The sequence below is a fragment of the Carcharhinus amblyrhynchos genome, chromosome 3 (assembly GCF_965287045.1).
Source record: "Carcharhinus amblyrhynchos chromosome 3, sCarAmb.v2.hapA, whole genome shotgun sequence".
NCBI lineage: Eukaryota > Metazoa > Chordata > Chondrichthyes > Carcharhiniformes > Carcharhinidae > Carcharhinus > Carcharhinus amblyrhynchos.
In genome coordinates this window covers 93,067,848-93,088,974 of record NC_137326.1, presented here as the reverse complement: position 1 = coordinate 93,088,974, position 21,127 = coordinate 93,067,848, and the positions used below count along the sequence as shown (strand labels likewise).

The window sequence follows — 21,127 nt, the reverse complement described above, 5'->3', positions numbered from 1 at the left end:
AACACAATTCAAAGTAATGCCTTCAGTACAAGGGCTTAGGCCTTTCAGAAATAATATATAGGTCTGGAAATTCAGATGTATTTGTACTTAGAGGCATGTGCTTACTATGATAGTCAGCCAGAGAATTCTCTATGAATCTCCCGAAACAATAAACAAGTTTTGGATAATTTAAATAAATTATTTTAAAGTCCCAAAAAGACATTATAATCTGAATGGAGCATGTTTAAAATAAATTGCTGTAAAGTTTTAGTTGAATCGTAAAAAGAGATTTATTTGGTATATATTGAGTATTGGGATTTATTAATGAAAACAAGATTTCAAAACTGGATCTATTCCAATATAAGAACAAGGCCCTCCAAACCTGCACTGACCATGTTGCCTGACTCAACTAAAACCTCCTACCCTTCCAGGGACCATATCCCTCCGTTCCCATCCTATACATGTATTTGTCAAGACGCCCCTCAAAAGTCACTATTGTATCCGGTTCCACTACCTCCCCCAGCAGTGAGTTCCAGGCACCCATCACCTTCTGTGTTAAAAAAACCTGCCTCGTACATCTCCTTTAAATCTTGCTCCCCCTGCACCTTAAACCTATGCCCCCTAGTAATTGATTCTTCCAATATATAATTTTAAGGAAAAGAAAACCCACGTAGTATTTTTAACCCAAGGCCAGAATGTACAAAGTAAATGTTTCAGTTTTCTGGCACTGAAAATATCCCACAAAGGCTCACATATACCAGAAAATTATGTTGCAAAAGAAAATACAATCTTTATTTCCATTTCCCTAACCCAATTTGCTTCCTTGCCAGGGTACAGTTTTACAGTATCAGTCAGCCCCAGTCTTCATGTGTGAACCTGAGCAGTGAGTGCTGACAGACTGTTTGACTGCAGACCGACTCCAGAGCTGAGCAGAATCTGTCATCAGTCAACATCCATGCATACTTTACAAAAGGTACAACCAACCAGCTTGTTGGTTTGATTAAAAAGGGACCAATTGTGGACATTCCAATAGGGGTTGCTGGAACTGGGGCTGTTTATCTAGCACCCTACACAAAGTTTGGGAAATGAAACTTAGAACAACCCAATCTGCCTTGACCAACTGAATGATTAGGAGAGTTAAAGAAAATTACTTTGCACAAGGTACATGATCTAATTATTTGAAAGAACTACATAGGCCATTTTTAACATGTTATGGAAACATTTGTATAAACGTGAGGCCTTTGCCTCAGATATCAGCAAGTTTATGCCTTACCTCTTGCAGCATATCTGCTTCTTCTATCGCTTTTGGTATACTTTGCTTTGAGGTGTCCTGCAATTCCCCTCCAATTAGAAATTCATCCAGTATGAAATAGGCCTTCTCAAAATTAAAGATGATGTCTAGTTCACAGACCTAAGAAAAAGAAACAAAATTACCAGTTTACTGAATCCATAGTAAATGGTTGAAGTAATTTGTTAATGTAAATACTTAAACAAGTAGTTGTGTAGCTGTGCCTTTCTCAAAATATTCTAATTACATATTTAGTGCAGCTAAATGCTAAGTATTCTAGTTGCTATTGAATTATACCATATTTATGGCGAGTGATTTTTCTTTGCTAGCGTTATGTCTTCAGTTCTTTGAAGCACAACAGTACCAGGAATGGTGTTTCATTTGCAAGCTTTTCATTTTACACTATTACTTTACAAAGAGCCTGAGGGTTAATTGGCAAAGCAGTTAGTATTTTCCATTCTTGGATGGAAGCTTAAATCCAACCCAAACTAATTTGATAAAGTCTATTCACGCTTTCTCATTCCTAAGTGAAATTAATTCAGTTTCGCCCATGCAGCTGGTGGTACAGACTAGCCAGTATTTATTTTTGACTGGGTATGGTCAATGCAGTTTGAGATGTGCTTTGAAATTATTGTTGAGGAACATTGATGGCAGGTTTACCTTATCTTCATTTCTAATCCATAGCCTGCACATTCACGCAAAAATGAAACAAATGGATAATTTTCTAACATTCACATCATCTTGAGTGACAAATTCAGAATTAGAATTTGCATCCTTTGGAGGAAGCTAAAAATTCAACGTCGAGAATATTCTCACAGCTTTGCACTCATTGATGCTGATTGGTCTGCTCAGTATTTTCATAAAAATCTAAAATGTACGTGTGATGTACATTCTACACAAAGGCGCCCCAAACTCTTTTCTTGACTGATTTATGTTCTGGTGGTGGTTTACCATTGTCTTCCACTTATAATGGGGCATGGTGGCACAGTGGTTAGCACTGCTGCCTCACAGCGCTATGGACCCGGATTCGATTCCCAGCTTGGGTCACTGTGTGTGTGGAGTTTGCAGGTTCTCCCAGTGTTTGTGTTGGGTTTGCTTTGGGCGCTCCAGTTTCCTCCCACAGTCCAAAGATGTGCGGGTTAGGTTGGTCAGCCATGCTAAATTGCCCCTTAGTGTTAGGGGGACCAGCTAGAATAAATGCATGGTGTAATAGGGATTGGGCCTGGCTAGGCTTGTGGTCAGTGCAGACTCGATAGGCCGAATGGCCTCCTACTGCACTATAGGATTCTATGGTGTGGAGAAAGACCCCAGGCTGCCTCAGCCAGAATGAGAATCATATCTGCGCTGTTGGCATTGTCCTGAACCACAAGCCAGCCTTCTATCCAGCTGAGCTATATGGCTCCTAAATCTAAAATAACTTTGTAGAAAATAAATTTTTGGACTGAATAGATAACAGTCTACATAAAAAGAGCAGTGGCTCTTGAAGTCTCTTTCACATAGTTCTAGTCACCTTATTAAAGAAAGGGTAATATTAAGCTAGAAAGAGTGCAGAGAAGATTTACTAGGATGCTACCAGGACTTGATGGTTTGAGTATAAGGAGAGGCTGGATGGACTGGGACTTCTTTCCCTGGAGCACAGGGGGCTTGGGAATGATCTTACAGAGGTCCATAAAATAATGAGAGGCATAGATCAGCGAAATAGTTGACATTGTTTCCCAAAGGTGCAGGAGCCTAAAACTAATGGACATAGGTTTAAGGTGACAGGGGAGAGATACAAAAGAATCCAGAGGGGCAATTTTTTTCAAACAGAGGGTGGTGAGTGTCTGGAACAAGCTACCAGAGGCAATTCTGTGTTTACAAAGCATTTAGACATTTACATGGGTAAGATGAGTATAGAGGGATATGGGCCAAACACGGACAATTGGGGCAAGCTTAATGGTTAAAAAAGGGGGCAGCATGGACAAAGTGGGCCGAAGGGCCAGTTTCCATGCTGTAGATCTCTATGACTCTGTAAGTAAGAGCACTATTAACTAATTGGCTATGTAGCAGTTTTAGGTATATTAAATACCAGCTCTCATAAACCGGATTGTTTCATCGAAGTATAATAACTAGTACTATAATTACATTAAAACAAGTCAATATTTATCAAGCACACATGAACATCCTAAAGACAATCACAACATTTTAAAGAAGTGATTTTCAATAGAAGCTACTATTCCACAATGGAACTGCAAACTTGTAAAAGAATCTTGTGAAACATTTTCACAAATCTCTTGCAGTACCCTATGTTTGTTATTCAACCCATTTAGAGGAGGAATAGGCAGTTTTTCACAAACCTGGCCAGCATCATGCTCTCTAAACAGGCTGTGATTCACACACATTTCTGCCCTGTATTCTCCCCAACACCCACACATCCTTAACTCTCCTGAGAGTCTCCCATCAACTCTGCTGCCTCCCCAGATTTGTTATCACTGAGATCCAAGTTTCCCCGAAGGAAATGTGACCTATCAATTGGATTCTACCACTTCAGTGAAACTCACCAGTTCCCTAACCCAGTGTACTAAAAAAAATTATATTTAATTTACTTATTATTCATAATTTCAACTGAGAAATTCAGACCTGCATTAAAAAAGGCCCCCATCCAAAATTTTCAATTGAAAGTAAACTGGTGCAGGAACCATGGAAAGAGATTTAAATTTTAATGCTATTTATTCGGATCACGGCAAAATTTTTGAGCTTCACAATCAAATAATTTCAAAGAAAGAAGGATTGATTTTCACCTTTAACAATTGAGACACTAGTACTACAACTGCATGCCACAAAATTGATTTGAAGGAATTCTAACCTAAATAGGTATAATTATCCGAAAGCTATATTAAATTGTGCTGTCTAATGTGGTGAAAACAATTGAAATAGCAACAATATTTAAACATAACTTTTATGGCATATCATGCCTGAAGACCGAATGGTTCAATTTGTTGCATGCCATTCTTTCATTTTTAGACCTTGTGTTAAAAGCTTTCATGATTATGTTATGTCTTTTTATGTTGATTGCAAAATGAGTTTGGGCAGTCCTAATCCAGCTCCTCCAACAGAACATTTTCCCCCTAAGGCTACCACAAAAAAAATTACCTGCTTCAGTTGGAGTGTCCTCAGAAGATTCAAGCTGGAATAAATTGTGGAGGCTGAGCTAAATGAGCTTTACACATTTTAGTAGCTAACCATGCTCTACCAGTACTTGACCAAGAGGTTTTTATTCAATTTCAAAGCATTAATAAGCCTCACTTTGAGTCAAAACCTCAATTTTTTTTACAAAAAGCAGAATTTAATCAAATAAACAATTTCACCAGCACAAATGGGGCTGTTCAATGATAAAATTAAGCATATTTAAATGCATTTATCGCAAAAAACATACATTTCCAAAATACCTATCCAGCAGTTCCACATAGCGATGGATGATTTCTAGAGTCAGAAGCTCATTGTCTTGTTCCTCTATTGCACAACAGAAATATAAACTAGCAAACCTAAGAGATGGACAAAAACAAAATCCCAGAAACATGATGTTATACGCAGCATCAAAGTTATTGACAATGAAGTTCTGTTAGCTTTATAATACTATTCCATTGGTTTAATAATGTTTGGGATATTCCAACGCACTGCTGATTTTTCTATTTGTGAACATTTCATAATCAGTTGTGAACAAGAGGCCTTTGTTAGTAAAATACAAGTTGCATATTTCTTTGAAATAACCTTACAATAGCTGCGAAAAATCAAATAACAATTTTACTAATTGGGCATTGAATTGTAAATTTAAAAGAAATCACAGAAATTTACTTTGATATTATTTACAACAAAATCTTAAGTTTGTATAGTTGTGATTGAAAAGAACTGTAGGAACCATTATTATAGTTGGAAACATGCTTAAAGATTATTACGGACTTGGATAGCCTATTCTAGTTAAAGCAAGCTGCATATTGTGAATGAAAAAAAAATTCAACAGGGGGCGCACGGTGGCACAACGGTGAGCACTGCTGCCTCACAGCACCAGGGACCTGGGTTCAATTCTGACCTTGGGTCACTGTCTATGTGGAGTTTGCACACTCTCCCTGTGTCTGCATGGGTTTCCTCTGGGTGCTCCAGTTTCCTCCCACAGTCCAAAGATATGTGAGTTAGGTTGATGGTCATGATAAATTGCTTCTTAGTGTCAGGGGGATAAGCAGGGTAAATACGTGAGGATACGGGAATAAAGCCTGAGTGGGATTGTGGTTGGTGCAGACTCGATGGACCGAATGGCCTCCATCTGCACTATAGAGAATCTATGGTTGCAAATAACTACACTTTATGAATTATATTTTGGCACAAGACAATAATTTTTTTTGAGTGGCTTGCATTTGAACACTGCAAGCTTTCAACACCAGTTTGAAAAATTTCTCCTGAGCACCATTTCAGTGAAACTATAAACTTACAATTTTTCTACAAAAGAAATCGGTAGGCAGAACATACATCCCATGAATAAACACTTTGCCTCAACTTTGCAGAGAGAGGGGTAAAAAAACAGAAATCAATTTAAAAAAAGGCTCATCATTATCTTTCCTAAGGGCAAAAAATATCATTCTTCAAATCTCGGTTCTCCCTTTATAGGGCCCAAGTCCTTTCCGGGATTCTGATTATGGCGCTGCATTCTGCCTGATCTTTGACAGTTTTCCCTCAGGCTGAAGCTTCAGTTCATTATCTTTGTCAAGCGATTCGAAAAGTAGTTTTGCCATCACAGAATACTTCAATTTAATGGTTCTCTGATCAAATATAAAGCACTTAAGTGAAACGATATTCTAAACAGAGACTGTACACAAAATAAGTAAAATCTTGAACTGAGTGAGATATTGCCAGAATCTAGGTGCAATGTTCAAAATTGCTGCATGATATAATATCCACGTTTTCAGTAAGAACCTCTTAAATGTACCTGTTCTAGCAAATAAATAGAAAATCAGCACATGGCACATCTATTAAAAATCAACAATGTAGAGAGAACTATTTTTCATTGAGGTTCTAAATTTGAATCATTCATGAAAAGTGATCAGATTCACGGATAATACCAAATTGAGAGGAGAGAATGGCGATTGGTGAATCTGAAGAGGCATCCAGATACATGACATAAATGGAAATAACATGGAAAATTAAATTTAATATGGAAAAGTGTGAAGGAAAATGGTGAGCGAGTAGGTGGCATAGTGGTGAGCGCTGCCACCTCACAGCACCAGGAATCTGGGTTCGATTCCCAGTTTGGGTCACTGTCTGTGTGGAGTTTGCATATTCTCTCCGTCTCTTTGTGGGTTTCCTCCAGATGCTCTGGTTTCCCTCCACGGTCTGAAAGACGTGCTGGTTAGGTGCATTGACCCGAATAGGCGCCAGAGTGAGGCAAGTAGGGGAATTTCACAGTAACTCCATTACAGTGTTAATGTAAGCTTTACCTGTGACACTAATCAATAAACGTTAAACTACTTTAAGTATGTGAATGCTGTCAAAATGGCAAAGATGAGGTCTGAAAGAGATCTAGGGGTGATAAGTGATGGAGTAGGTCCTCAATGTGCCCAATGAGCACATGGTGGTGATAAAGAAAACAAACAGAATAATGAATATTTCAGCTAAAGCAGCTGAGTGCAAGTCTGAGAAATGTATGCTTAAATTGTTCAGGACTCTGAATGGCCGTTTTACTGAAAGTGTGGTCAGTCCAAAGCACTGAGACCCAATAGTTACACATTAAACTGTATGGTAAAGGCAAATCTCAACACCATAGTCAAAGAAAAAGGACGTCAGGGCTCACTTTCAATGTATGCAACGGTTTAAAATGGGCAATAGCCAATCAGTAACTTGTTTTACATCTCAGTCACTTTTGATTTCAGTTGAACCCAAGCACTGGATGCTAATCATTGCCTAACAACTGAAGGATGGATGACATCACTCCAATTTAACTAATTAAATTTTTTAGACCAGTAAATGGATGAGTCATTGCTAAAAACCAAATGACAGAAAAGTGGAAGTAGCACAGTGGAGCTGAGGCAGACCCATTTCCTACCACTGAAATGATATGAGGAGGCAGAGGGATGAGAAAAGATCCAGCCACAAAGTCTGCAAATGTAAATATGTCACTGGCATGAACTCGTTGGACTGAATGGCCTGTTTCTCTACTGGTTGTTCACATAATGCAGCAGAACATGAGAACATTTTCTAACACATTATCTGCTAGAGTTCAGTGGGGGCAGAGCTTATATTCATATGGCACTGTGCCAAGGCACTTCATGGAGGCATTATAAAACTAATTATGACAGTAAGTCACATAACGAGAGGTTAGGTCAGATGGCTTAACTGTTCAGGCAAGAATTAGGTTCTAAGGAGCATCTTCAGTGACAAAGTAGGGGTAAAGCGTGAATCCCAGGGTCAAGGCAACCAGACACAGCCACCAAAGGTGGAGTGATTAGAATCAGGGATACTAAGTAGCCACAATTAGCAACACATAGATATCTCTGAGGATTGTGGGGGCGGAGTTTACAAAGATAAGGCAATGAAAGGAGTTTGAAAACAAAGATGAGAAATTTAAAATAAATACATTGCTTGACTGTAAGTCATCAAGTACAGGGGTAATAGGGGAAAGGGATTTGCTGTGAGTTAAGAAATGGACAGCAGAGTTTTGGATCACCTAAAGTTTATGGAGGAACGAACGTGGGACACCACCCAGGACAGCCTTGGAATAGTCAAATCTAAATGTAACAAAGGCATGAATTAGGGCTGCAGCAGCAGGGTGAGCTGAGCCCGGATAAAGTGCTATCAAGTGGCACTTGCTTTGCAATAACTTGTCACTGATGCTCTGTTTGGGTTTCACCAGCATCACTTAGTTCCTGACCCCATTACAGCCTTGGTTCAAGCATGAACAAGACAGTTCAGCTCCTGGGATGAGGTGGGAGTGATTGCCCATGACATCAAGGCAGCTTGTGACTGAAGGAGCCCTAGCAAAACTGAGGGCAATGAGAACTGGTTGGAATCACACCAGCATAAGGAAAGATGGCTGTTGTGGATGGATGTCAATCATCTCAGCTCCAGGACATTACTGCAGTTGGAAATCATGTTGCAGCTTTATAGAACCTTAGTTAGGCCGCACTTGTGATACAGTGTTCAATTCTGGTTGCCACGCTGCCAGTGGATGCTTTGGAGACAGTAAAGGTTTATCAGGGTGTTGCCTGGTATGGAGGGCATTAGCTATGAGGAGAAATTTGGTTTGTTCCCACTGGAACAACGGAGGTGGACAGGCAACCTGATAGAAGTCTACAAGATTATGAGGGGCATGGACAGAGTGGATAGTCGGAAGATTTTTCCCAGTGTGGAAGAGTCAATTATTAGGGGGCAAAGATTTAAGGTGCAAAAGGCCAAGATTTAAAGATTTACGAGGCAAGTTTTTTTACACAGAGGGTGGTGGCAGCCTGGAACTCACTGCTGGGGGACGCAGTGGAAGCAGATATGACAGCGATGTTTAAGGGGCATCTTGACAAATACTTGAATAGGATGGAAATGGAGGGATACGGTCCCCCAGAAGGGTAGAGGGTTTTAGTTCATTGGGGTAGTATGGTCGGTGCAGGCTTAGAGAACTGAAGGACCTGTTCCTGTGCTGTAATTTTCTTTGTTCTTACTATTTATCCTTCTTTGAATATGACAAAACAGCTGATCTGATCACTGTCTCAATGCTCCGTGCAAAGTGACTGTCACGTTTTCCTCATTACAACAGTGACTAAACTTTAGAAGGCACTTCAATGGCTCTAAGCATTTTAGGGTGGCCTGAGGTTGTGAAAGGTGCTATATAAATTCAATGGGAGGTGGTCTTCGTTTCTATTTTGTGATTAATGATTAGAGTTTAAAGTCTGATTTGTGTGTAGGGTGTTGGTTTGAGCTGCTGAAAATACTAATCATGCTTTGTCCTGAAGTAGGTTTTAAATCATTTCTTTTCTTTTCCGATTCATTGAAAGGGATGCAAGCCAAACAGAGCAAATGAAAACTCACTGTTCATCTGGAATACAGATGGAAAGGCATAGAGTAAAAATTCAGTAAGATGCCACGGAAAATTACTGAAGGGAAGCAGGGAATCATAAACTCTGCTTTGGAATAGTCATTCTAAGCTAAAATAAAAGAAAATAAAAGCAAAATACTGCATCTGCTGGAAACCAAAATAAAAACAGAGAATGCTGGAAAGACTCTAGAGGCCTGGCAGTATCCATGGAGAGAGAAATACAGTCTGTATGATTCTACTGCAGAGCTTGTGCCACATGGGCTGGAATTCTCCAATCTCACCCAGGAGTGGGATTAGCCAGTCCTGCTGCTGCGAAGAGTTTTGACCGAGTGCCAAATTCTCCGTTCTCGCTGGCAGCGGAGGCAGAGTGTGCGAGACCGGAGAATTCCAGCCGTGATCTTGAAACATTAACTCTACTTCTTTCTCTCCCTCTCCCCACGGATGCTGCCAGACTGTCGAGACTTTCCAGCATTTTCTGCTTTTACTCTGACTGCTAATAAAATTCAATGAAAATAGAAAAGGGTGCTTCTTATTCTTTAAAGAATCAACAGTTCCGTAAATGTTGTGTCAGAAACAGCTGGTGCCAGTTCTTGTGCAATCACCTGCTTTCAAACTGGTTGTTGTTTTCTATAATGCATCAGAAGTCACAGTTATATCAAGTTTAGTAAATAATCAATAGCTAGTTATTAATTAGAGTAGAAATAATGAAATGTTGCTCATTTCTGCATTACTAAAACATAATTCAAACCTTTTATAAATAATTTTGACATCCCGCCATTCCACAAAACTACACATTCTGGGTTGTCGAGTCAGCACAATTTGAACAAGTTCCCGCGTAATCTTTTTCTTCTCTTTATCAGGCATTGTGGTATACCACTTCTGGAGCCTCAATTTGCCTTGGCGGCTGAAAAGCAGCATAAAGCGCATCTGTAAAAACAAACATTTATCTTTGAATACCCAATGAAGTGGGGAGAGTTCTCATGGTGCAGTGGGTAGAATCCGGGCAGTGTGGTGGCACGGTGATTAGTACAGCTGCCTCACAACGCCAGGAACCAGGGTTCAATCCCCAGTTCGGGCCACTGTCTACATGGAGTTTGCACGTTCTCCCCGTGTCTGGGTGGGTTTCCTCCGGATGCTCCAGTTTCCTCCCACAGTCTGAAAGATGTGCTGGTTAGGTACATTGACCCAAACAGGCGACTACTGGAATTTCACAGTAACTTCATTGCAGTGTTAATGTAAGCCTTACTTGTGACTAATAAATAAACTTCAGTATACTTTAGTAGAAACCCTGCCTCTGACCCTAGTTCGAATCCCACTCTCAGCACTTTATGGCTGAGGAAGGGATGTTCATAAGGCAGCCAAACAGCCTAAACGTCAGCTTGAAAATCCTTCTAGAGCACATCAATGGCAGGCAGGCTGTAAGATCAGGAGTGATTCCTGTCACCTATGCCTTGCAAAGGAAGTCAGAATCTCTCCATTCATTATCCATAGCTCCATGTTACAACATGCAACTCAGACTCAGAGTGATCCGTAGCACGCCGCCATCATTCTATATAGCACCTTGGCTTGTTCCTAATCCCAGAGTGCCACTGCTTCCACCAGAGCTGGTGGCAGGATGATCAAAATACTGTGCAAAGTTGTTCAGTGTGACAAAAGCCAGGAATAATAAGAAATAAACTCCAAATATTGAAGCAATGAAAGCACATATCACGTCAGTCAGAATCTGTGGAGAGAACAGGTAATTTAACACAACATTGTTCTGATGGAGGGCAGTGATTCTATCACTTTGCTGCAATCTATAAAAAACAGAACATATTGGAGATATTCACCAGGGCTGAGAGCATTTGTGGAGACAGAAATGAGAATTGGAATAAAACATTTCAGATCAGAGACTTCTGCCATGTTGCAGATTATGTGTAGCCAGGCTCAAAGGGCAGGATTTGACGCCACTCCCCCCTCCCAAGGCAGATTCTGAGTCAGGATGGAAGAGCATAAATTGCATGGAGAGGATTCTTCCCCGCATCCCGCCTGTCCCGATCCAGATACAATTTCACAGCCATGTGAGGGCCTTTTCCCCCCCAGCCTCAATATTTCAACTAGTGGGAGTGGGCTTGTGTAGGATGGGAAACAGAGCAACAAACTTCTCTGCATCTGGCACAGGAAGTGGAGAAGAAGGGCTCAATCTGAATCCCCCCTCAGATTTGAGGTAGCCATCTCTCTGGGACCTTGTAGCTCTGTCCCTTGCCCCCCACCCATCCAAGATGCCTGATTACCCCTCCAGCCCTAGGACTTACCTTGAGAACAGTCCTGGGACCTTCGTTGTCCACTGCACCACTGTGCCTGGACAGGTTGGAAAGACAGCTCTCACAGACAGAGGTTCCATTCAAGGGCGAATGGAAATTGCACTCTCTGCCAATCAATGTTCAAGTAGATGTTAAATGACAATGGGCTTGGAGGTTACATGTTACGTGCTGACTCTCAGATTGGCGAGTGCCAACTGCTCACCATCATTAACATTCTACCCCAGGTTTCTCAGTGTTGTTTTAGACTGGCCACATTGGTTGCCATGGTGGTGAGGGTGTTAACACAAGCATAGGGAGCCCTGACTAGAGGTCTTCAGAATAGCTGCACTGTGAAATCAATCAGCGTACAAAAATACTTTGCACTGCCACATTACAGCTCAATACTTCAGCCGATGTCCTCACACAGCTAAACATCCTTTCAACAGCAGAAGGATCATATCGCCTGCACTTTCTAAAAGGGAGCATCACATTAATTGCTAATTGATTTTCACACCAGAATGATAGGGAGGGGATTGCTTGATCTTGGAATTGGACATAGCTCAGCATAACACTGAGGGCCAAAGGGCCTGTACTGTGCTGTAATGTTCCAAGTTCTATGTTCTTCTATGATTTCTGCCAACCTGGTTGAGTTTGTGGAACTGTTTGGTGGCTTCCAGAGGCTGACGTGTTACATGCTGCAGGAGTTTCTCCTGACACAGAATTCTGCAAAACCCACTTGCTCCCAGACATGAGTGCAGAAGTATGTAGCCCCCTTGGACTGCTCCAAAATAAAGGAGGATAAGTTGCTGGAAAAGGGAGGAGGTGATTGCAGTAAAGAAAGGCTCTTAGAAAGACCCCATGTGTTCAGATAGCAACAGTCCTTCCTAAACCTCAATGAGTAATAACCTATCTAATGTCTCCACTTCATTAACATGGTGCTCACTGAACACTGCAGGCATATTTGAACTTCAAAGCAGGGTTCAAACAGCATTGCCAATGACTGTGAACATTACTGTAATGTGAAGAAGCCGACGTTGGACTGGAGTAAGCACAGTAAAAAATCTCACAACACCAGGTTAAAGCCCAACAGGTTTATTTGGCAACACAAGCTTTCGGAGTCTCAGGCTCCTTAAGTCTCACCTGAAGAAGGAGCCCAAGACTCTGAAAGCTTCTGCTTCCAAATAATCCTGTTGTCTTTAACCTGGTGTTGTAAGACTTCTTGCTGAACATTACTAAAGGCATGAATTTTATTCTAGTAGGCTCCATCTGAGCTACAGAAAGCATTATTTGCAAAGTCTCCCAGTTTGCAGTCCATTGTTGCAAAAGCAAGGTCATAGAGCCTTTGTATTGCAAGACAACTGAATATAAACTTCATTCTCTCTTGCCAGAGAGAAGCAGTTGGAATAAGCATGCAGCTTTAAGATTATCATTTTTGCCATGATGCAGGATGACACTGCATGGCGTGTCAATAAGAACATAAGAACATAAGAAATAGGAGCAGGAGTAGGCCATCTAGCCCCTTGAGCCTGCCCTGCCATTCAATAAGATCATGGCTGATCTGTCGTGTCTCAGTTCCACATTCCCGCCCTCTCCCCATAACCCTTAATCCCCTTGCCTATCAAAAACCTATCAACCCGCGTCTTAAAAATATTTAGCGAGGCAGCCTCCACCACTTCAACAGGCAGAGAATTCCAGAGATTCACCACCCTTTGAGTGAAGAAGTTCCTCCTCAACTCTGTTTGAAACCGCCCCCCCTTTATCTTGAGGCTGTGCCCTCTAGTCCTACTGTCCTTTCTGAGCGGGAAGAGCCTCTCCACCTCTATCCTATCCATCCCATTCATCATCTTATATGTCTCAATGAGATCTCCCCTCATTCTTCTAAACTCTAACGAGTACAAGCCTAGTTTATTCAGCCTCTCCTCATAGTTCAACCCCCTCAACTCCGGTATCAGCCTAGTAAACCTCCTCTGCACTCCCTCCAAGGCCAAAATATCCTTGCGTAAGTGCGGCAACCAAAACTGCACACAGTACTCCAGCTGCGGCCTCACCAGTGCCCTATACAGCTGCAGCAAGCACATTCAATGTTAAGATAATGTTAAGATGTAAATAATGTTATAATGTTAATATATAATGTTATAATGTTATAATGTTAAGATGTACATAACTAAAAAGGGATTTCACTCCCTTGATTACTCACTGGATAAACATATGTACGTAACTCACTGCATAAACAAGTATACTAATACATTATAAAACTTATTTAAAACACCACAAATCAGCTCAGACCATGTAAATATAGATTTGCATTAGAATATACTTCAGTAAATGTGATTCACACTACTTAATAGCAATTTTAACTCTGGAATTAACTCAAGTGCATATTTAAAGGCATGTTTTCTCATATTTAAGAAAATAACAAAGTATTGTGCAACAACATTGCTGAACCTGTTCAGCCTGTTTCCGGGTATTGCACTATCTTGTGGGGATGCTTTTCAAGTGTTTTGTAATATGAGAACACGAGCTACTTAACAAATATATCAATTGGACACAGCAATATCCATAATAGAAAGGCGCACAGACTCCAATTCAAAGAACTAATAAAGTCACCTTTCCAGATAAGTAAGGTGTGTACCTACTCACACAACCAGCCAGAATGCTACTGATTTTGAATGAACTTTATTACTAGAATGAAATTTCAATGTACCTACCATTCTGATTGTAGGTTCGAAATCTGTTTATATCTTACGTTCAGGAAATTACACTTGCTTTCCCAGAGTTCCTCAAGGTAAAAGCTCCTCCCTATTTCACAATGTCTTCAGAACCTACATACAAATTCATTTAATTTATAATCTTTGACTTCACCTGCAAAAATAGTAACATCCATATTTTCTTTAATAATCACGTTCCCTTATTTGCGTTCTTTTTCTTTACCTGCAGTTTCCTTTTTCTGCACAGCTTTATTTATTTTTGGAAGTTGATGATTCTACTGTTTGAAATGTGATAATTAACTCCAGTGAGAATAACTGATTACACCTCATTTACCGCAAATACAGGACATGTTCATGTACAAGGTGACCTTGATGATACAACTCAAAATATGTTTGCCTCTAATTCTTTCATTTATTCATCAATTGGTTCATAAGAAAATTCAATCCTACAGCTCGACTCACTAGCAATTCATAGGATAACATACTACATAAGGAGATATGGCACGGAAATAAGCCACTCCACCCAACTAGACCGTGCCAGCATTATGTTCTCCACTTCAGCCATTTCCCATCTTTTCACAGCCAAATCCTGATCTATTCCCTTCTTCACCTGCTTCTCTTGTTTCTCCTCAATTGCATCAATACAGTTCACTTTAACCAAACTCTTTGTTAATGAGCTCCACCTTCTCACCAAACATTTCAACTGAATTTCTTGTTGGATATCGTATAGTAAAGGCCTCTATTTATATTCTTTCCCACAAGGAGAAATATTCTTTCCGTAACCACTCGATCACTACCTTGAATAATTTTAAAGACCTTTATTATATCATCCCTTAGCATTTTCCCAAGAGAAAAGAGACCCAGCCTGTCAATAATTTCCTGATATGGACACATATGTGTATCTCGTATCATTCTTGTCAATTTTCTCTGCACCCTCTCTGCTGCTCTTTATCCTTTTCATAATAATGGCAAACAGAACTACACACTGTACTTCAAGTTTGCTCTAACCAAGGCTCAATGCAGATTTTGCGTAACTTCCCTCCTCTCTCTCTCCAATCTTAGTACTTGGTTTGTTTTTATTTAAAGTTTTGTTAACCTGTAGCCCAGCTTTTAGTGACTGGTTACTTGTACTTCTCAGATCCCTCTATTCCTCAACCTCTGCTTGACTTGTACCATCCAAGTAATAAACAACCTCCCTATTCTTCCTACTAAAAGATCTCACTCTCCATTGATGAACCAAAATTTATTTGCCCATTATTTGTCCATAATGCTCTGTCCTCCTGCAATTTATTCAAGTCCTCTGAAGTGAGGACTATTCACCCCATTTTATGTCATCTGCAAATTTAGAAAGTGTGCTTTGGATTCCAAGTACAAACTGTTAACGTAAATTGTGAACAGCACTGATTCTTCTGGAATACCACTACCTACATTCTGCATAATTACCCGAGTCCCTGCTTTCTATTTCAAAGCTAAATAGAAATCCATTCTGTCATTTATCCCAGCTTTGTATTTGCTGACCTTATTCAATTATTGAGCCCCTTATTTGAAGGTCTTTTGGAAATCCAGCTAAGTTACATTGAGTACATTACCATTATCTGCATTACTATTATCTACACTGTTGCCTCCTAAATGAAGGTTAGTCAAGGATGATATCCCCCTTGGAAATCCATGCTGAGTATTCCTTATTGTGGGTATAAATTGTGAAGATTAAATTCAATAACACCTTCAATAAATTGTGAACAATTATTGTAATTTTACATCCATTTTGCCCTCCCCCCCCACCACCACATCCTCCGGCATGCCAAGCTGCTACATTATACACTACTTCCTTTGCTGTAAAACACTTTTTTTCTCATTTAAGGGACATGGACATCGCTGGCTGGCCAGCATGTGTTGTTCAACCCCTGTTGCCCTTGAACTGAATGGCTTGCTAGGTGATTACAGAGGGCAGATGAGAGTCAACAATATTGCTGTGGCTCTGGAATCACACATAGGTCAGACCAGGTAAGGACAGCAGATTTCCTTCCCTAAATGACATGAGTGAACCTGATGGGTTTTTACAACAATTGACAATGGTTTCGTGGTCATCAGTAGATTCTCAATTCCAGATATTTTTATTGGATTTGAATTCCACCATCCGCTATGGCGAGATTTGAAGCTGGATCCTCAGAACACTAGCTGAGTATCTGGATTAATAGTCCTCTTGGACTATTAATAGATAATACAACTAGGTCATTGCTCCCCTTACTTTGGCAAGCACTAGATCTTAAATGCACTCAACAAATTCATATTCTCTCTTCTGTTCAATACAACAAAGAGGGCACACAGGCAACTGTCAAGCTCTTCTCCAACCAGACTTCCTGCCTGTAAGATGACACTTCAGTTGATTTCAATGTGCCTGTTTGTTCCTCCATACAGTTACACTGCTAAGATCTGGAACTGATGAAATGGAAGATCAAAAACATCACTGGAGAACATGATTCTTTCCTGGTGCCCGTGTTTGCTTTGCTTTATTTTTCCTTGAAATGTTGATATAAGTCATAATCATCATACGGAAAGACAGTTATATTCTATAGAACCCGACATAGGGAGGAGGAACAAGGCAGAATATGACTTTCTGCCATTTTGACTTCATACACAAGTGAGAATCCAAGCATAATAAGGTTCAATATTACTATGTTGATATGCACAATAGAAATTTCCCAGATGACTTACAAAATATGTTTTCTGATATGAAAATACATGAACAATTTTGTAATGACAGAATTTTGTAAAAAACTCTTGCAATAATCTTTGTTGGGCGCATTGTCCTCTTTATGCTAAGCGTACAATTAGTGGTTTCACTGACAAAACTATGACACCAAAATGGTTCCAACTTTAAAATTAATTACACTTTACACAATGCCTAATACATTTAAATTCTCTGAATTATTCAGTGCATTCATCCATATAATTCTTTTAAAAATGTCAATAATATTTTATAGATAAATAATATTGCAATTTTGAGTTTTATTGACTGGATTTTTCCTGTTCCTATACCAGTACCTTAAACCTCTGACACTCATTCATAACTCAATAACATACACTCTTCAACATATTAATCTTCATTTTTCCCACATAATACTGAAGAATGAACATGTGATAATCCTCAGGACTTACATGGGGAAACCTTAATTGATCTCCCTATGGAACTTATGGAATGCGAGTTCCCATGGTAATAGTGATTACCTACCTAGGTAGAACTTGTCATCCAAGCCCTCGATAAAGCAGAACCCTGAGCGGGTCTGGTCACCCGCTGGTAATAGAGGGGACTCATGTATGCACACCACAGGATTGTGGCTTAACTACTGATTTAGGAATAAAATTTTGTTTCTTTCCGATCAGCTTCCTGAGTTATTACAGGACATATTATCAACATGTGGTAACATTCATCAACGTTCATGAAGCATCCACTACCCAAAAATTCTTGAGGGCCATCAGATAACCTTGATAAATAATACAACTCATTGTATTAACAATTATTGTTCAAGCAGAGGCAAAAGTTTGTTTTAAATCTTGATTTTTTTTTGTGGACCCATGTTTTCTTTAAGTTTAAAGATAAGTATGAAAATTGACCACAGATAGTAGAAAGATCTACAGAATGTAAGTAATTTTTCAAACAAGTATGATGAATCATCTTGTCAATGGAATGAGTCAGAGTTGAGAATTCTCAAGTTTGAATTGATATTCCAGTCTTACACTTGGCTATCTTTACAGGTCAGTGTGACACTTGTCAGTGGACATTGCCTCTCTGAGCCAGCATACTTTTAAGTTTCATACTTGATCAAAATCAATTAATATTATGTCCAATCCAATCAATCAATTTTATTCAACTCCCTGTTCTGTTGGATTATTTTAGTTTTTTATTTGTCAAGGGCAAAAGCATTTTTAAAAATTATCAAGCAAATTTTGTTACATCAGATTTTTTTTCCAAAGTACCAGCCTTTTATTTCACGCTATGTCTATGATTATAAATAAGGATCATGGAAAGGCCAGGTGTCCTAATGATTTAAAATCTGGTTGGATTTCGTTTACAGTTTTTGGGGAATTAAAAATATGAAAGAAAACGAGAAAATAAAAAGAAAGACTCAAAAAGGCTAATTAAATATCATTAAAGTACAATAAATGAAGGAAGGGATTTAAATAAAGATGCAGTCATACTAAGTCAACCCAAAATCATGGGCCTTTCTCTAGATCCTCATTTAATCCCAAGATGTTTTGTTATTTTGTTAGAAACGATAGATGAAAATAATGAACCAATGTTATTGTTGTAGCTCCTGCCACTTTGATGACAGAATAATTATTCTTGGGAGATTGTATTCAGAGGAACAAACATGTGTGATCTTGCAATAAGTAAACAATATTTTGCGTGTGATCCAAGGCAACCTTTAATTGTTAGTTGGCTTATTTGAAACTATCTTTCTAAACATAAATTTAGCAGTTGAAATGATTACTTCAACTAAAAGAATGAATTTACTACTCATTATGGGAACCAAACAGGTAGATCACATACTTCTCAAAGTTGAAGCAGAAAATCTTATGTAGCACATGCCACAAAACTAATGTTTATAACAAACAGTTCCGAAATTTTACCTTTCACGTTTCCTCAAGCAGTAAACTTAGTAACCTTCAAGGGTTTATCAAGGGCCTGATTTATAGCAACTAATAGGTTAATTTTGCTTTTCGTGGGAATCACATTCTGCAAATCTGTCATGAAAAATATGATAACATATCCATAATTCAAAACCAATGGTTAAGTGAGTAGGCAAAGATCTGGCAATTGGAATACAATGTGGGAAAATGTGAAATTGTCATTCTGGCAGGGAGAATAAAAAACATTTTATGTAAATGATGAGAGAACTCCGATGTGGAAGGATCAGGGTGTTCCAGTGCATAAATCACAGAAGTTAATATGCAGGTGCAACAATCTATTAGGAAAGCTAAAAGAATGCTATTTGTAAGGGCAATTGAATACAAGAGAAGATAGGTTATGCTTCAGTTATACAGGGCATTGGTAGAACCACATCTAGAGTACTGAGTACAGTATTAGTCTCCTAAATTAAGGACGGATTTGAATGAGTTGGAAGCATTTCGGAAAGAGTTTACTGGACCAATAGCTCAGATAGGAGGGTTGTCTTATGACGAAAAGTAGGGCAGGATAGACTTGTATCCACTAGAGTTTAGAACAGTAAGAGGTAACGTGATTGAAACCGACAAGTTTCTGAGGAATCTTAACACTGCACGTAGAAAGTATTATGTTTGGTTTAATTATGAACTATCTAAAGACATGAGGCAACTAGGTAAGATTCAAACAAGGAATGATCTATTGAATGTCTTAATCAGTCTAAGGCTGACTCCCCTAGGCCCCACCCAGGGTGGAGCTTGGTCACCTGATCCTTTCTCTTAAAAGGGACGATGCACTCAAGAGAAAGGATGCATTCTCTTGTGGGAAAATCTAAAACTAGGGTCTCATTTAAAAATAAGGGCAGAGGTGGTAACACTCTTCCTGAAGAGACAGTGGAAGGGAAGCAGAGTATTTGAATATTTTTAAATCAGAGCCAGATAGAGTTTTAAAAAGCAAAGCGGAGTAAGGTTTACCGGTGTAGGCAGGAATGTGGAACTCGGGTTACAATTAGATTAGCCAACATCTTATTGTTTAGTGGAGCAGACTCTAAGAGCCAAGTGGCCTATTCCTGCTCCTAACTTATGCGTTTGTATGAATTAAGATTAACTCATAATTACAAGCCAATTTCCCAGGGGCACAATGCATTATTTTATTCAGGATGTAGTTCCTTCACACATACATTTATAATTAATAAATGGATAAAGGAACTCCATTATTCATTTAAACCAATGTATTACTGCTGGGAGGATGGTGCTATAAGATTTCACATCCTCAACACACAAAAACGTAATCGGGTCAGTCACAATCTTACTGAATGGTGCAGAGCAGTGTCGAGGGGCTGAGTGGCCCACTCCTGCTCCATGCTGTTTATCATAAAATCCCTGTAGTCTAGAAGGAGGCCATTCAGCCCAGCGAGCATGCACTGTCAACAATCCCACCCAAGCTCTATCCCCGTAATCCCATGTATTTACCTAGCTACTCTTCCTGGCATTAAGGGGCAACTTAGCATGGTCAATCAACCTAACCAGCACATCTTTAGAGTGTGGGAGGAGACAAGACCACTCAGAGGAAATACAGACAGACACGGGAAGAATAGGACTGTGTGCAGTTCTGGTTGCCTCACTACAGGAAGGATGTGGAAGGTATTAAGAGGGTGCAGAGGAGATTTACAAGGATGTTGCCTGGATTGGGAGGCATGCCTTATGAAGATAGGCTGAGGGTGATAGGTCTCTTCTCCCTGGAGGGACGAAGGTTGAGAGGCGACCTGATAGAGGTTTATAAAATGTTGAGAGGAATAGAGCGGGTGGATTCTTGGAGGCTATTTCCCAGGGCTGAAACGGTCGCTACGAGAGGACACAAGTTTAAGATGCTGGGCAGCAGGTGCAGAGGAGATGTCAGGGGTAAGTTTTTCACTCAGAGGGTGGTGAGTGAGTGGAATTGGCTGCCATCAGTGGTGGTAGAGGTGAACTCGCTGGGGTCTTTTAAAAAACGTCTGGATGAGTATATGGGATTTAATGGGATTGCGAGTTATAGATAGTTCTATGGCTTGGTAGGTATGGATATGATCGGCACAACTTGTGGGCCAAAGGGCCTGTGTGCGCCGTAATGTTCTATGTTCTAATATGCAAGCTCCTCATAGACAGTGACCCGAGG

The 21,127-nt window shown here is 39.8% G+C and overlaps 1 protein-coding gene across 2 annotated transcripts in view; it reads right to left on the bottom strand.

Annotated features, from left to right (window-relative positions):
- ap1s3a (adaptor related protein complex 1 subunit sigma 3a) overlaps positions 1-21,127 on the bottom strand; it is a 35,178-nt gene that overhangs the window by 2,374 nt on the left and 11,677 nt on the right. Inside the window, exons 2-5 of one of the 2 annotated variants that reach the window (XM_080185529.1) lie at positions 14,311-14,424; positions 10,069-10,247; positions 4,683-4,791; positions 1,253-1,390 (exon numbers count right to left, since the gene is read on the bottom strand). In XM_080185529.1, the coding sequence (XP_080041655.1) occupies positions 1,253-1,390; positions 4,683-4,791; positions 10,069-10,247; positions 14,311-14,313 (429 nt within the window). In that variant the 5' untranslated portion in view covers positions 14,314-14,424. The remainder of the gene's footprint in view (positions 1-1,252; positions 1,391-4,682; positions 4,792-10,068; positions 10,248-14,310; positions 14,425-21,127) is intronic. The other variant, XM_080185530.1, reaches the window with a different exon arrangement.